We start from the raw sequence: 16,530 nt of genomic DNA, 5'->3' as shown, positions 1-16,530 counted from the left end.
GCCTGCCCAAGTGTGACCCTGGTTTCTGGGTTCTGCCTCGGAGGGCTCCACCCAGGCCTGGCTCTCCCTCCCAGGGAGGCGCTCCACACGGTGAGAGTCAGTGGCCAGCAGAGCAGAGGAGCAGCCACTCATCACAGCCCTTTACTTGCTTGGACTAGCTACGCAGGACCCACACGCCCAGTCCTGGAGCCATGCTCCGCGGGGGCACCCAGCTCCCTGCCAGGGGCAGCCTGGCTCTTGCCAGCTCCTCAGCCTGCCACAGAACACGGCCTCCTCCAGGGCCCGTGCCAGGCCTGAAGCTGGAGGGGCAGCTGGGGGCACCAGGGCCAGGGGCCCTGCCCCCCCACTGGCTGAGGCAGGTTTCAGAGAAGGCCGTTCATTGCCCAGTGGTGCTGGGCCGAGGAAAATGACGACTTGGGAAGAATGGGCAGGGCGGTGAGTGAGGCAGGGTCCTGGGGTCGGGGCCCATGGCAACCACTCCAGAGAAGGGGTGACTGCAGCTCCTCGGCGTGGGAGGGTCACTCCTTGTGCAGGCACCACACCAACGTCTGGCCCACCCCTGTCATGCTCAGCACACGGAAGCCTCTGCGCTCCAGCTTGTCAAGGACTATTCGAGGAGGGTCATTGACGTAGTACTCACAACTGCGAAGAGAAGGAGGGTGGCGTGAGGGAGTACACAGCACAGCCCTGCGTACCAAGCTAGTATCTGCTGCAGACTAGGCCTGGTCAGGAGTACTCCTAACAGGGACTGACGTTTGCTGGGTGACTTCTGGGTGCCAGGCTGAGTACACATTCCCTGCCCCTCATCTACTAAGCTCTTTGCATCATCTCATTTATTCCTCCCAACAACCTAAGGAAGGTACTGTTATTGTTCCCATTTTATAAGTGAGAAAAGAGAGGAGTAAAGCAGCTTTCCCGATGTCATCCAGAGAGTAGAACCGGCATGAGTCTGACAACAGTTCCATGTGCCCTGGGCCACTGCCCATTCAGCAGGAGTGGCCTGCTCTCCCTGGGACCCTCCCCCAGGCCTCTGCCCTCTTGCTGCCTGGCTGTCCTGTAGTGGTGGAGCAGTAAGTTTGGCCCCCAAGAGCTCCTGGCTCTGAGTGCCACTGCCTAGGATGGAGAATGCCTGGTTTCCCTTCTTTCAGGGTTAATTGATTCTGAAGGGCCATCAAGTAGATAAAGGGCTGAAGCCCCAGGCTGGGCATCTGAGAGACAAAAGCCTTATGGCAAAGGGATGGCGTTGGCTTCTGTCCTCCAACCCTGACCAGGGGGCTACGGCCAGCTTGCCTCCTCTTTCCCTTCTTCTAACTGGGGTGCACTCTGGTGACCCTTCTCAGGAGTTTGAGCCTGTGTAGCCAGAGTTCTCCCTGCCTACGGCAGGAAGGGGTGAAGGGCAGAAAAGGAAGCATGAATCACTGTTTAGACTTGGGGCTGGTGTGAAAGATGCCAAGGGAAGTGGCTAAGTCCCCAGGCAGCAGCTGAACTGGAAGCAGGACCCAGGCTCCCTTCTCCCTGTTTCTAGGGCTGAGCTTTGTTACTTAGCCATCTCTTCAAGACAGAAGCCTTTCTCTGTGGTTGTCTTTGCCTTGATGGGATCCAGTTTAGAGATGAAAGGGCAGGGCAAGGAGCAGTCCACTTGCAGAGTCCTATACTCAGGGAACCAGACTCTGTCCTGGGACTTTGTCCAGGGGCTCCCTTGTGAAGGGAGGGCCAGTGGGAAAGCTCTCAGAGAAAGCCTACAGAGGACAGATCCCCAGGATGCAGGCAGAGGGGTCCTGAGGCTAGGCAGTGGCATTGTCCTGTTGTGTAAAAGGAACAGAGACAAGTCTAGGGGCTGGCAAGGAGAAGATCCTTAGGAATGCTACTACTTACAAATTGTTTCCCAGGACGCTTCTTTTTGAGGCCCCCAGATGCCGCATCAGTTCTGGATCGGAGTGCTCATCGCCCACCATGGTGGGGCCCACCTCCTGCAAGGTAAGTCACAGCGGCTGCTTGGCTGGCTGCCAGGCAGAGGTGAGCTGTCTCGCCTCTCCTTCCTCCCCCGCCTGCTGGCTCTGAGCCTGCTTCAGTTAAAGACTGGAGGGAGAGGAAAGGAATCTTGGGCGCTAAACACAAGCTGGGAAGGGGTGGAGTCCATCAGTGATCAGGCTGAGCCATGCGGGGCCTCCCTGCACCCTCTAGGCCGGGCTGGGCAATGCCCAACACCTTCACGCCAGGCACCACCACCTACATCTGTGTATCAGAATAAGCTGGAGAACAGAGAAATGAGAACATGTCCACACAAAAACTTGCGCACGAATGTTCACAGTAGCGTTATTCATAATAACCAGAAAGTGGAAACAACCTAAATGTTTGTCAACTGATCAGTGGATAAATAAAATGTGGTATAGCCATTCAATGGAATTTTATTTGACAATAAAAAGGAACAAGTATTGATGTGTGCTACAATATGGATGAACCTTGAAAACATCACGTAAGTGAAAGAGGCCAAAGACCACATATTACAACGAAAAGTAGACGGGTGGTTACCTAGGGCTGAGGGGCCCGGGGGAAATGAGTGACTGCTAGGGACAGGGTATGGGTACAGGGTTTCTTTGTAAGGTGATAGAAATGTTCTAAAATTGCCTATGGTGATGGATGCACAACTCTGAGCAAGCTAAAAAACAAAAACCCCATCACCATTGAATTGTACACTTTGGTGAATTCTGTCGTGATATGTATAATATATCGATGAAACTTATTTTTTTAAGTTGCTTGAGGAGCACTGAATTCCCAAGCCCCAGGCTTCCAGAGTGCTTCCGGAGGTCTGGGAAGGGGTCCAGGAGTCTACATTTTAACAACTGCACAGCTGACTGGTTCTTAAACCACTGCCCTGTGGCACTGCCGAGACCTCTCCTGCCCAGTGGTGAGCCCATCTGTTATTTCCTGCATCCCAAGGGAGCTGTGTACCCTCTGATGGATCACCCAAGCACTGGGGAGTGGGAAGGGGCAGAGGAGCATCCTGCTACCCAGGTTGGGGACCCGGTCATATTATTCTGAAGCCAAATGGGGACTCATGGAGCAACCAGCACCTTCTTTTTGCAGAGGAAACTGCGCCCAGGGAAAGGGGCATGGTTTCTGACTGTTGAATGTGTTCTCCCATCTCTAACCCCATGGGCTGTCTCGGGTTCTTTCTTCTCTTCCTTTCCTAAGGTCTCAGGAGAGCTCTTCCTGGAAGTGCCTAAGGGTGTAGCTAGTGGGCCACTCGGCACAGGGGTCTTGGCGTCTTAGCACATCCTTTAACAAACCTCTCTCCCTCAGGTTAGTCCACTCCCACTCCCCACTCCCTGGCAGAGTGGCTCTGTGTGGGGCAGTGGGTGCTGCACATGTGAGACCAGGACTTCCTGGGTCCCTCCCAAAGGCTCTTGACCTTCTCTCAGGCAGGTAGGACTGGAGCCACAGGCGCCCAGAGCTCGCTGGGTGGTGGGGACGCACTCACCCGGCCCCCTTCGCGGCGCTGGAGTCGCCGGGCTGCCAGAGCTCTCTGAGTCCCTGGATCCAGGCTAAGTCCAAGACCCAGCCTCCCTCCCGGCCGCCCAGGGGGGCGTGTTCCGGGCGGCTTCCGGGTCCGGCCACGCGCGGGCGTCGCCCGGGAAGGAGGCGCCGAGATGCGGTCTGCAGCACCCCCCCACCCCTGACCCGGGCCGAACGCCAACTCCCAGGGCTGGCCAGCGGGTACTCACCATGCGGATCTGGGTGCTGATGAGCAGGTAGGGCATGGTGCGCGCGTCCCGGTCAGGATCTCTCCCTAGACTTTGGGCCCGGCGCAGACGCCAGCCCCTCGGGCTCCGGGACTGCGACCGGCCACCTGGAGTCCAGTTACTCCTGCTCTGGCCTCCGGCTGCGCCAATCCAGCAGCTCCTGGCCCGTTACCGCCTCGGCCGGCCAATCAGGAGCTGGCGCCCGTGACACGCCCCGGAGCTCGGCGATTCGAGACCCGCCCCCAGCGGTAGGGCAGCGCCCTGAGACCCTTGGTTTCCGCCGACGCTTCCGAGGGTCGTCCGGAGGCGAGGCGGGATCTGTGTTGGGCGCGGGGGAGGGCGGGGTGTCGCTCCCCCAGCCCCGGACCGGAGGCCGGGGTGGCCCGCCGGGCTCTGCCGGCTGCGGCGGGCCGTGGCGCCCTAAGCGCGTGTTGACTTTGCGCCCTGTTACTGCAACACCTTCGGTAACAGATTCTAAAGTCCTCCTGGTCCCCGCCCCCTCCCCTGTGAAGCAGAGCAGGGTGCAAACGGCTACCCCACTGAGGCCTCCCAAGCTCCTGCCCACCCCACCCGCGGAAGGCCTCTAAAATGTTTAGCGGATCCCCACTTCCCGGCCCCGAGACACGTTCTCCAGAGATTCCTTCAGCGCGCGGGAGACAGGCAGGAGATCCCTCGGGTGCACTGCGCTTTCCCGCCTTCCCGACCGTAATTCCTAGTACAGCGGCGGAACCGTGCATTTCTGTGGCCCTGTAGGTAAATCTGTAAAGGCACTGAGCGCTTGGCTGAGTGCCAGGCCTGGAGAGAGTTAAACCAACGGAATCTGGCCGTCGGTTCAGAGAGTTTCCGGCGAAGCTGGAGAGACTCAGCGCACGTGTAAGAGCTCACAAGGCAACACCTGGGGGCAAAAGAAACTTCTGCGCACCAGCCACCAAAGAGAGTGCAGCGAGTTCACCTCCACGCGTCCACGCCTTCATCTGAATGTTTCAAAGTCTGACAACTGAACATTCTTTATCTGCCTTGCTGTGATTGGTTCTTTAAAAAGAAAGCAAGACAGTGGGATGAATTGGGAGACTGGGATTGACATACATACATTAATATGTATAAAATAGATAACTAACAAGAACCTGCTATTTAGCACAGGGAACTTCAATGTACAGTAGAAACTAACACAACATTGTAAAACAACTATACCCCAATAAAAAAATAAAATACTTGGAGCAAAAAAATAAATGAAAAAGATAAAGAAAGCAAAAGAAAGCCAGCTTGTAACCTTCCCTCCCAGGCTCTTGAAAATTCTTCACTTCACTGAAGGGTACGCTCTGTGCCTCCAGCACTTTGACCCATGTGGAGAAAGGTATAAGGGAAATAGGAAGTTGTAATCCTAGAGGATCACTACTGGTCTAATTTATTTTTCTGTACTCTCTATCCCTATCCTCAACCTCCAGGACTAACAGTTTAGCTAGAGAGATAAGACATGTTCAAGATTAACAAAGGATTTGTTAAACTGACAAACGATTAATGCCCAGGACATATGAAGAACTCTTACAAATTAGGGAGAAAAAGATAAATCAATAGAAGAAACATGGGCAAATGACTCAAATAGGCACTTTTCAAAAGAGAGAGTGGAGATGGCCAATAAACTTATAACATGATGTTCAATATCATTAGAAATCCCAGAAATGCATATTAAACCAGTGAGATACTGCTTTACAGATTTGCAAAAAATAAAAATGTGTAAGCATCATGTATTGGTGAAGATGTCTAACAATTGAAACATTACTGTTGGGATTGCAGATTGTTATGACTGATACGATCACCTTGGAAAACAATTCGGCATCGTCTAGTAAAGCTTAAGACATGCATCACTGTGACCCACCAAACCTCTCCTAGATAAACCTAGGAGAACTCACTGACCGCATCAGGATACACATACAAGAATATTAAAAAAAAGAATATTCATAATAGCACTGTTTGTAACAAGCAAAAAACTGGAAACAGACTTTATGGCCAACAAAAGTGGAGTTTTGGGTTGATTCATACAATGGAAACTATAGCAACGAAAATGCTGAATGAAAAAGCAAATCTTGGAAAAATATAGAATAATTCTATTTACCTAAAGCTCACAAACATGCAAAATTAAACAGTATATGGTTCGGAGATAAAGACATGCGTGGTCAGATTTAAAAGAAAAGGAAATGATAAATGTAATATTCAGGGGAGTGGTTACCTCTGAGAAAAGGGAAAGGGATGGAGTGGAGACAGACATGCAGGGTTTGGGGTTTTTTTTGATTGGAGTATAATTGCTTTACAATGTTGTGTTAGTTTCTGCCGCACAGTGAAGTGAATCAGCCATATGCATACACACATCCCCTCCCTCTTGGACCTCCCTCCCCCCACATCCCACCCAAGTAGACCATCACAGAGCACCGAGCTGAGCTGCCTCTGCTATACAGCAGGTTCCCACTAGCTAGCTATTTTACACATGGTAGTGTATTTATGTCAAACCTAATCTTCCAATTCATCCCACCCTCCCCTTCCCCACCCGCCGTGTCCACACGTCCGTTCTCTACGTCTGCCTTTCTATTCCTGCTCTGTGAATAGGTGCGTCTGTACCATTTTTCTAGATTCCACATATATGCGTTAATATATGTTTGTTTTTCTCTTTCTGACTTACTTCACTCTGTATGACAGACTCTAGGTCCATCCACATCTCTACAAATGACTCAATTTCATTTCTTTCTATGCCTGAGTAGTATTCCATTATATATATGTACCACATCTTCTTTATCCATTCATCTGTCAATGGACACTTACGTTGCTTCCATGTCCTGGCTATTGTAAATAGAGCTCCAATGAACATTGGGGTGTATGTGTCTTTTTGAATTATGGTTTTCTCAGGGTATATGCCCAGTAGTGGGATTGCTGGGTCATATGGTAGTTCTATTTTTAGTTTTTTAAGGAACCTCCATACTGTCCTCCACAGTGGCTGTAACAATTTATATTCCTACCAACAGTGTAAGAGGATTCCCTTTTCTCCACACCCTCTCCAGCATTTATTGTTTGTACGGTTTTTTTTCATAAATGAGTTTTTTTATTCAAACAATATAATTGCTTAAACAGAAAACTCAAGATAAACTCAATGTACAAGAATACAGGTACAAAAATTACAGAATTATTTATAATAGCAGAAGGAAATTTAGAAACAACTTATATAATACTCAAAAGGTATTTGCTAACCACAATCATAATAAACTCACTCATTAGACAATTATACATTATTGAAAATTAAATATGGATGCTTTTCCTAATCTTGAGCAAAAAATAAATAAGTTGCTGAAGAATCCAGATAGTATGCTCCCGTGTATATAAAATGGAAAAATATGAAAATTGACATGTTTTTAGTTGATATGTACATGTGTAATAAACTTATGAATGGGAACATAAAAAACAAAATTCAGGGCAGTGGTTACATCTAGGAGGGGGTATAAAGAGTAAGGATGGCGAGATCATGGAAGGTTACCCAGGGACCTTAAATAGTACTGGTACTGTTTTTTTTGTTTGTTTGTTTTGCGGTACGCGGGCCTCTCACTGTTGTGGCCTCTCCCACTGCAGAGCACAGGCTCCAGACGCGCAGGCTCAGTGACCATGGCTCACGGGCCCAGCCGCTCCGTGGCATGTGGGATCTTCCCGGACCGGGGCACGAACCCGTGTCCCCTGCATCGGCAGGCGGACTCTCAATCACTGCGCCACCAGGGAAGCCCCCAGTACTGGTACTGTTTTATTTCATAATCTGGGTAGTGGGTACACAGGTTTTTTGTTTTTTTGCAGTACGCGGGCCTCTCACTGTTGTGGCCTCTCCCACTGCAGAGCACAGGCTCCGGATGCGCAGGCTCAGCAGCCATGGCTCACGGGCCTAGCCACTCCGCGGTGTGTGGGATCTTCCCGGACCAGGGCACAAACCCGTGTCCCCTGCATCGGCAGGCGGACTCTCAACCACTGCGCCACCAGGGAAGCTCAACACAGGTTTTTATTATATTTTTATGGCACCATTTTATGTTTGGAATAGTTCATAAGAGAGCCTTCCCTACAATTCCGGCCTTTTTGGTGAGATTTACAAGGGCTGCAAATATTCTCACGCTCTGGGTGTCTTCTTAGTTGATCTTATCCACATCTCTTCCCCAAATCTCTTTGGCAAGTGTCCTCAAATCTTGTGCATCTCAAGTCTCTGATCATCTGAGCAGAAGAGACATTAGGTACAGTCTGTGATTTGGTGTCAGTTAATACAATGGACCATGCCTCCTTTCTTTCTCATGCCACCCCGTGATTCCAGGACCCTTGTATTCTGGTAAGGGAGAAACAAAATATAAATTTGTTTTGGATTCAGAGCTTAAACATTATTTTGTAGGACAGCACTCCAAACTCTAAAAGTCATTTCCCTGCTGTTTCCTAAATTGGGTCTTCAGTTGTCCAGTTTATCGTCCATTTTATAAGAGCAGCTGCTTCTGTGTTATACGCCAGTGAATTCCATAGGCAACGGTCCATGTTTCACTTTTTTAGGAAGAGATTTAGCCATTGTTTTGGAGTGCATTATTGGGCATTAAAGTAATTTGTAAATTTGCAGACAGGCAGGGATATCATATGCAAATTCAGAATAAAGTTCATGCCTGTGTAGGTATCGCAGCCTCACAATGATGGAAGGAAGCCACAAATAGTCATCCTTCTCCACATAGCTGGCTGGTTTGCAGTACCAGGGAAGATACACAGTATTGGGCTCTGCTCTTGGCAGTTTGGGCCCTCAGGAGTTGTATTAACCAGATCATGTTGGTTGGGGGAAGTCCATGTGATTCAGCCCATGAATGACCTTCATCTTATACATTAGATTCTCTTTGTTCATGAACCCATTGCACAAGCAGCAGATGGTTAGGGATATTCTCAACATCTGTAGAATGGGCCATTCTGTCCATTTGATTATTGAGATTCCTCTGCTCTGAATAACCTTTGGTGAGACTTTGCATGCGATAGATTTCATCTTCCACCCCTGTGCCCATTCTGAGAGGTCTATTTGCATAGCTCTTCTGCAGAAATCCTTGTTATCAATCATCTAATCTTATTCTTTTGAAATTCCTGAGCATCAAGCAATGCCCACGAATCTTGTCTGTAGATTTTTTGATGATGGCCATTTGGACTGGTGTGAGGTGACACCTCACTATAGTTTTGATTTGTATTTCTCTAATAATTAGTGTTGTTGAGCATATTTTCATGTGCCTCTTGGCCATCTGTATATCTTCTTTGCTGAACTGTCTGTTGAGGTCTTCTGCCCATTTTTTGATTAGGTTGTTCGTTTTTTTGATATTAAGCTGCATTATATATTTTGGAGATTAATCCTTTCTCTTGCTTCATTTGCAAATATTTTCTCCCATTCTGTGGTTTGTCTATTCGTCTTGTTTATGGTTTCTTTGCTGTGCAAAAGCCTTTAAGTTTCATTAGGTCCCATTTGTTTATTTATTTTTTTTATTTTCATTACTCTAGGAGGTGGGTCATAAAAGATTTTGCTGTGATTTTTGTCAAAGAGTGTTTTTCCTGTGTTTTCCTCTAAGAGTTTTATGGTGTCTGGTCTCACATTTGGTCTTTTTAAAAATTTTATTTATTTATTTATTTTTGGCTGCATTGGGTCTTTGTTGCTGCATGCGGGCTTTCTCTAGTTGCAGCGAGTAAGGGCTACTCTTCATTGCGGTGCACGGGCTTCTCACTGCAGTGGCTTCTCTTGCTGTGGAGCACGGGCTCTAGGTGTGCAGGCTTCAGTAGTTGTGGCTCGGCGGCTCCAGAGTGCAGGCTCAACAGTTGTGGCACATGGGCCCAGTTGCTCTGCGGCATGTGGGATCTTCCCAGACCAGGGATTGAACTTGTGTCCCCTGCATTGGCAGGCGGATTCTCAACCACTGCGCCACCAGGGAAGTCCCTACATTTAGGTCTTTAATCCATTTTATTTTTCCCCCTGTACGTGGGCCTCTCACTGTTGTGGCCTCTCCCGCTGTGGAGCACAGGCTCTGGACGCGTAGGCTCAGCGGCCATGGCTCATGGGCCCAGCTGCTCCGCAGCATGTGGGATCCTCCCAGACCGGGGCACGAACCCGTGTCCCCTGCATCAGCAGGCGGACTCTCAACCACTGCGCCACCAGGGAAGCCCCTTTAATCCATTTTGAGTTTATTTTTGTGTATGGTGTTAGGTAGTGTTCTGATTTCATTATTTTACATGTAGTTGCCCAGTTTTCCCAGCACCGTTTATTGAAGAGACTGTCTTGTCTTCATTGTATATTCTTGCCTCCTTTGTCATAGATTAGGTGACCATAGGTACGTGGGTTTATCTCTGGGCTTTCTATCCTGTACCGTTGATTTATATTTCTGTTTTTGTGCCAGTACCATATTGTCTTGATTACTGTAGCTTTGTAGTATAGTCTGAAGTCAGGGAGCCTGATTCATCCAGCTTCGTTTTTCTTTCGCTAGATTGCTTTGGCTATTTGGGGTCTTTTGTGTTTCCATACAAATTGTATAATTTTTTGTTCTAATTCTGTGAAAAATGCCATTGGTAATTTGATAGGGATTGCATTGAACTTGTAGATTGCTTTGGGTAGTATAGTCATTTTCACAATATTGGTCCTTCCAATCCAGGAACATGGTATCTCTCCATCTGTTTCTGTCATCTTTGATTTCTTTCATCAGTGTTTTATAGTTTTCTGAGTACAGGTCTTTTGCTTCCTTAGGTAGGTTTATTCCTAGGTATTTCATTCTTTTTGTTGTGCTGGTAAATGGGATTGTTTCCTTAATTTCTCTTTCTGATCTTTGGTTGTTAATGTATAGGAATGCAAGAGATTTCTGTGCATTAATTTTGTATCCTGCAACCTTACCCAATTCATTGATTAGTTCTAGTAGTTTTCTGGCAGCATCTTTAGGATTTTCTATGTATGGTATCATGTCATCTGCAAACAGTGAGTTTTACTTTTTCTATCCCAATATGTATTCCTTTTATTTCTTTTTCTTCTCTGATGGCCATGGCTAGGACTTCCAATACTATGTTGAATAATAGTGGCGAGAGTGGACATTCTTGTCTTGTTCCTGATCTTAGAGGAAATGCTTTCAGTTTTTCACCATTGAGAATGATGTTTGCTGTGGGTTTGTTGTATGTGGCCTTTATTATGTTGAGGTAGGTTGCCTCTATGCCCACTTTCTGGAGAGTTTTTATTATAAATTGGTGTTGAATTTTGTCAAAAGCTTTTTCTGCATCTATTGAGATGATCATATGGTTTTTATTCTTTTTAAAATTATTTATTTATTTATTTATGGCTGCATTGGGTTATCGTTGCTGCAGGTGGGCTTTCTCTAGTTGTGGCGAGCGGGGGCTCCTCTTCGTTGTGGTGCGTGGGCTTCTCTCACTGAGGTGGCTTCTCTTGTTGTGGAGCACAGGCTCTAGGTGCACAGGCCTCAGTAGTTGTGGCACACGGTCTCAGAAGTTGCAGAGTCACTGGCTCTAGAGCACAGGTGTCACTGGCTCTAGAGCACAGGCTCAGTAGTTGTAGCGCACAGGCTTAGTTGCTCCACAGCAACTAATGTGGGGTCTTCCCAGACCAGGGCTCGAACCCGTGTCCCCTGCATTGGCAGGTGGACTCCAAACCACTGTGCCTCCAGGGAAGCCCCTGGTTTTTATTCTTTAATTTGTGAATATGGTAAACAGACCAATCACAGGTAATGAAATTGAAACTGTAATTAAACATCTTCCAGCAAACAAAAGCCCAGGACCAGATGGCTTCACAGGCGAATTCTATCGAAATTTAGAGAAGAGTTAACACCTATCCTTCTCAAACTCTTCCAAAAAATTGCAGAGAGAGGAACACTCCCAAACTCGTTCTGCAAGGCCACCATCACCCTGATACCAAAATCAGACAAAGGTATCACAAAAAAAAGAAAATTACAGAGGAATATCACTGATGAACATAGACACAAAAATCCTCAACAAAATAGTAGCAAACAGAATCCAACAACACATTAAAAAGATCATACACCATGATCAAGTGGGATTTATCCCAGGGATGCAAGGATTCTTCAATATACACAAAACAACGAAAGCAGGGTTCTTAAAAGACAAAAATGATGTTCTTTTTCTTACACTAGGACTGGCGTGCAAAGGGTTATAAATGTACTCAGTTTTTATACATGTATTATAAGTATTATTTTGTAGCCATTAAATATTTTACAAGAACAAATTTTTTTTAAGTGTCAAGCGTATTAGAGGTTAGACACAAGAGGTAAGGCCACCATCCCAAGGCATATGTCACCTCTCTTGAAAGAACTAGGTACATAAGGCTCTCGTGTTCTGGGCAGAGAGCAGGACAGGGGTTTGGGGTCTGCTCTACTCTCTTCTCTCAGGCTGGGCCGTTGAGGGGTGGGGATGAGACAGGAGGGCAGTGCCTATCTCAGACTGCCAGGGATTTATTACATTTGCAAAACTGGTCTGCAGATGCAGCATAAGATAGAGCGCTCCATCCAGAATCACCCAGCGCGCGGCTGATTCCCCTGGCAGACGCATGCACGCTGGATAACATCTCTAATATCCAGGAGGAAATGAATTCCCCTACTTGGTTTTCCCATCTGGCCTCGCCCCTTGCCACAATGAGTTTATCTGGCAGATCTCCCTTCCCTGTAAAAAGAGGAGAAATTGTTCTTCTACAACTCGGCTTTCATTATGAAAATGAAACTGTGTCCACAGTGTTAACGGAGGTTTGTGACTGGCAGAAATTCTTCAGCCAGTTTTACAGAACAACAGATAAGGAACAGCTTGTTAAAAACCCCTCTGCTTGTAAACTACCTTCACAGATTAAGCTACCCTTAATTTGTTTTTTTACCCTGTTTAATTTCATACCCTCCAGGCATCGCATAGCCTGGGTAATATATCACAAGACTCCTTAACCACCCCTACAGATAACACTTCTGAAGTATGGGTTGCTATAGTAACAGGGGCTTAATTTGTTTTTTCAGAACTTTGAATCGGCTCTTGGTCAGTTCAATCTGGCTAAGGCTGGTTGGGACCACTGACCCTAAAGCTGGGCCCTCACAGGTGTCCAATGAACAACCTTTTGACATTAGAAGGCCAAAAGTCCACTCTCAGATCACACTAAGCCCCTCCATTTTTGAACATGCATCCCATGAAGAAGCATATAATCCAGATACGCCTGCACAAAACACCATTTACCTCACCTTTCCCTACCTCTAATCACCTTTCCCCATGCCTAAGTCTACACTACTTCTTTATCCCATAAATAGCTCAAACCTTCAGAGAGGCAGATCTGAGATTTGTTCTCCCATCTCCTGGCTTGGCTGCCTTGTGAATAAATTATTTTTCTGCCGCAAACCTCTGTGTCTCAGCATTTGGCTTGCCACACGTTGCGCAAACAAACCTGGTTTGGTAACAAAAGCATTGTCAGTGTGGCACGGGCTGGATATTGGTCGTTCTTTATTTTCTTCTTTTCTCCATTCAACTTTTATGGATGGCTTTTGCATTAGAGCTCTGCTAGGCATAGGGGATGAATCAGGCATGAACTCTATCAGGGAAGAGTGAGCAGCCCAGTGGGATAGACAGACTAGAAAGCAAATAATCATGGAACCAAGTGTTATAGAGGTAAACAAGCCTCAAGAGCAAAGAAAGATAAAAAGATTAATTCCACTAAGATGGTGGTCTGGAAAAGTTTCCCAGAGGAAACAGGTTTTTATTCCCTCTAAAGTAAAGTTAATATTTTTTCTTATTAGAAAAGAAATACATGCTTATTTCAGAAAAATGAGGAAAAATATGGAAAAGATATTAAAAACATTCCTTTCTCACCACCAAGACAACATAGTTAATCTCTTAGTGTATCACAAGAGGTACTAATCAAACCGAGTCCTTAAAAATGAGTAGCAGGTATTGGTGAAGTTCTGTTCCTTAGGCAGTGGGATGGGTACCTCATTGCTTTTCAGTGATTCATTGCAATGTACCTATGCATCAAATGTACTCTTTATTATTATTAATTAATTAATTAAATTTTGGCTGTGTTGGGTCTTCATTGCTCCGTGTGAGCTTTCTCTAGTTGCGGTGAGTGGGGGCTACTCTTCGTTACAGTGCACGGGCTTCTCATTGCGGTGGCTTCTCTTGTTGCAGAGCACGGGCTGTAGGCACGCGGGCTTCAGTAGTTGTGGCACACGGGCTTAGTTGCTCTGTGGTATGTGGGATCTTAGTTCCCTGACCAGGGCTTGAACCCATGTCCCCTGCATTGGCAGGTGGATTCTTTTTTTTTTTTTTTTTTGTGGTATGCGGGCCTCTCACTGTTGTGGCCTCTCCCGTTGCGGAGCACAGGCTCCGGACGCGCAGGACGCGCAGGCTCAGCGGCCATGGCTCACGGGTCCAGACGCTCCGCGGCATGTGGGATCTTCCCGGACCGGGGCACGAACCCGTGTCCCCTGCATCGGCAGGCGGACTCTCAACCACTGCGCCACCAGGGAAGCCCTGGCAGGTGGATTCTTAACCATTGCGCCACCAGGGAAGTCCTCAAATGTCTCTCAAATGTGTAAAATATCTCACAATTAAAAAGTGAATAAATAATATCTAGTAAAGGATTTGGGAAGGACTGGTCTAGATATTTCAGCTCCCACTAAACTAAAATTTAACTTTTAAGGAATGCTGATGATAAAATTGGAACCATAGTGCATAAAATCATGTCTTTTTAGTTTCTAAAATTACAAGTTGCATAAAATCACAGGAGTAAAATAGAATTATAGAAGGAACTATGGGCCACAGGTAGGTAGAAAAAAATGATTAACTCAGATTAAAAACAAACAAAAAAACCTGAAATGGTATCTGAACCAATTTAAGCAATCAGAGATAAACCCAAGTTTCAGCCTCAGCCAAATGTTAAAAAATGTTATCATTAGAGGAATGAATTTCATTTACATTCTGGAAATAAAAAAGTTTTTATAACCCTGTCCTTGATTAATGTTAAAACGACAATGTAAGGTTTAAGATTTTTTTTTAATGATGGGGTGTGCATCTACAATAAAAGTTTTTAGGTTTCAACTGGCAGAAGCTGGCCCTGGGGACTCAGGGACCTCTTGTGGATAATCAACAATTTATCAGTTCTAATCTGAAATGCCAGTCACTATTGTCTAGTGCTTAGTAAATGGTTTGGGTAAAAATGCATAAACAAATTAAGCTGAAATCAAACAAAGTCTGAGTTATGACCCAGTGTTAAGGAAAGGTGGGAGGGGGGTCGCGTTTTCCAGGTAGAGAAAGGGTCATTCTAGGCAGAAAGCAGCAGTCGAAAAGCTAGAAAGGGTGAATACGCGGAGCATATTCCGGGAACACTAAGTAATCTGGTGTAAATGGAGGGAAATGGAACTTCAGCTGGCCAGACCGTGGGGGTTACTGCTCTAGCATCCAGCCCAAGGGGTCTCCCAGCTTTCCCCCTCTTCCCGGCTTCTAACCCATTCTAGGACCCCCTTTCCTACTCTCTGCAGGTTTCTCCCCTCTGGCAGAGCCCATGGCCCCGCCCCTGAAAAAACCCTGCGCCGGAGGCGGAGCCTCGGTGACCTTCTCACCCCGCCTTTCTATAGGCGCGCAGGGCTGACGGTCGGCACCGTTTGATGACGTCACGGTCATTGACAGCGCGAAGCGGCGGCTGCTGCCGCAGTAGTGAGCGGCGGAGTAGGAGTGTGAGTTGAGCTCCTGACAGGCCAGGGGGCCTTCAAATGGCGCGGCGGGGAGGCCAGGGGTTTGCAGCCAGGGCGGCGGGTTTGTGGTCTGCAGTGTCGTGAGGCTGGGGGAGGAGTTTGGAGGCCCAGCAACCTGACTCCGGAATCAGGGTTAGGGGGCGTGTTGGAGGGGAGGCTGCGTCCGGGCCGGCTGAACCGCGCGGTAGCCAGGTCCGGGGCTAGCAGAAACCTTAGGGTCGGGACTAGGGTGAGGGTGGTGGGTGTCCAGGGTGTGGGCAAGATTATCTCCAGGGGTTCAACCTTGGAGGTGGGTGGACCACGCTCATGAATCTCTCCTCCTCCTTCTCCCGCTTGCTCTCGGTGGCTCACGCGGGCTGCAGGTGCAGCATGTCTAGTCTGGGGGCCTTGGGTGGCACCCGCGCCGGGCTAGGACTGTTGCTGGGCACTGCCGCGGGCCTTGGATTCCTATGTGCCCTTTACAGCCAGCGGTGGAAACGGGGCCAGAGCCAGAGCCAGCCCAGCTCCCTGGACTACATGCAGACTTCAGAGCCTGGACGCCAGGGTAGGAGACGGTCTCTTGAGGCCGGCCTCAGTGACTGCTGAGGGGTGGGCCTGGGGTCGGGGCTGCCTTTAGCAGAATCTGTGGGACAGGACAACGGAGGAAGGAATAGGAGGGTGGGTGCGAGGCCCGAGAGTTTCACGTTTGGGGAAAGTTTATTGAAAAGGAAAAGCAGTCTTCCTCTTCTGTCGTCTTTCTCCTGTAATCGCAGGAAAGTATACTGCGAAAAGGCTTAGCTTTCACGTTTAGTTCTGGCCACAGGAGTGCTATATATATATTAAAGGCACTTGATTAGTGTGGGTGAGCTGTTTAATAAGTAGAGGAAAAGTCCAAAAGAAGGTAAAAGGAAAAACTAGTCTTGTAGGAATTAAAAATTTTTGAGGCTTATGTATTAAATTAGGTGTTAAATTTTGCAGGCACCTTGGAGACTATCTAGGCCAAGTTTTTAAAATCCTTCTTATAAGTCGATATTGAAAAAGATTGTGTAACTTTCCCG

At 47.5% G+C, this 16,530-nt stretch overlaps 2 protein-coding genes across 3 annotated transcripts in view; one reads left to right on the top strand and one right to left on the bottom strand.

Annotated features, from left to right (window-relative positions):
* Positions 1 to 119: 119 nt before the first annotated feature.
* On the bottom strand, positions 120 to 3,874 carry GCHFR (GTP cyclohydrolase I feedback regulator). Its single transcript, XM_065872554.1, has 3 exons — positions 3,726 to 3,874; positions 1,876 to 1,970; positions 120 to 642 (listed from the first exon to the last, which is right to left on the bottom strand). The coding sequence occupies exons 1-3, from the start codon at positions 3,759 to 3,761 to the stop codon at positions 519 to 521; spliced, it is 255 nt and encodes an 84-aa protein (XP_065728626.1). The 5' UTR covers positions 3,762 to 3,874; the 3' UTR covers positions 120 to 518.
* An 11,987-nt stretch (positions 3,875 to 15,861) lies between these two features.
* The window catches only part of RMDN3 (regulator of microtubule dynamics 3), a 39,802-nt gene continuing 39,133 nt past the window's right edge, over positions 15,862 to 16,530 (top strand). The window contains exon 1 of one of the 2 annotated variants that reach the window (XM_065872017.1): positions 15,862 to 16,037. In XM_065872017.1, the coding sequence (XP_065728089.1) occupies positions 15,863 to 16,037 (175 nt within the window). In that variant the 5' untranslated portion in view covers position 15,862. The remainder of the gene's footprint in view (positions 16,038 to 16,530) is intronic. The other variant, XM_065872016.1, reaches the window with a different exon arrangement.

Source organism: Phocoena phocoena, chromosome 2 (assembly GCF_963924675.1).
Source record: "Phocoena phocoena chromosome 2, mPhoPho1.1, whole genome shotgun sequence".
Lineage (NCBI taxonomy): Eukaryota > Metazoa > Chordata > Mammalia > Artiodactyla > Phocoenidae > Phocoena > Phocoena phocoena.
Note: the sequence above shows the minus strand (reverse complement) of the source record. Positions and strands in the feature narration are given on the sequence as shown.

What these genes read in the sequence shown, in the direction of transcription:
- GCHFR (XM_065872554.1), bottom strand. Translation starts at nt 3,761, where the DNA reads ATGCCCTACCTGCTCATCAGCACCCAGATCCGCATG. An exon ending in TCAGCACCCAGATCCGCATG is followed by an intron (nt 1,971 to 3,725) that starts GTGAGTACCCGC and finishes CTTACCTTGCAG; the next exon opens with GAGGTGGGCCCCACCATGGT. An exon ending in AGCGTCCTGGGAAACAATTT is followed by an intron (nt 643 to 1,875) that starts GTAAGTAGTAGC and finishes TTCTCTTCGCAG; the next exon opens with TTGTGAGTACTACGTCAATG.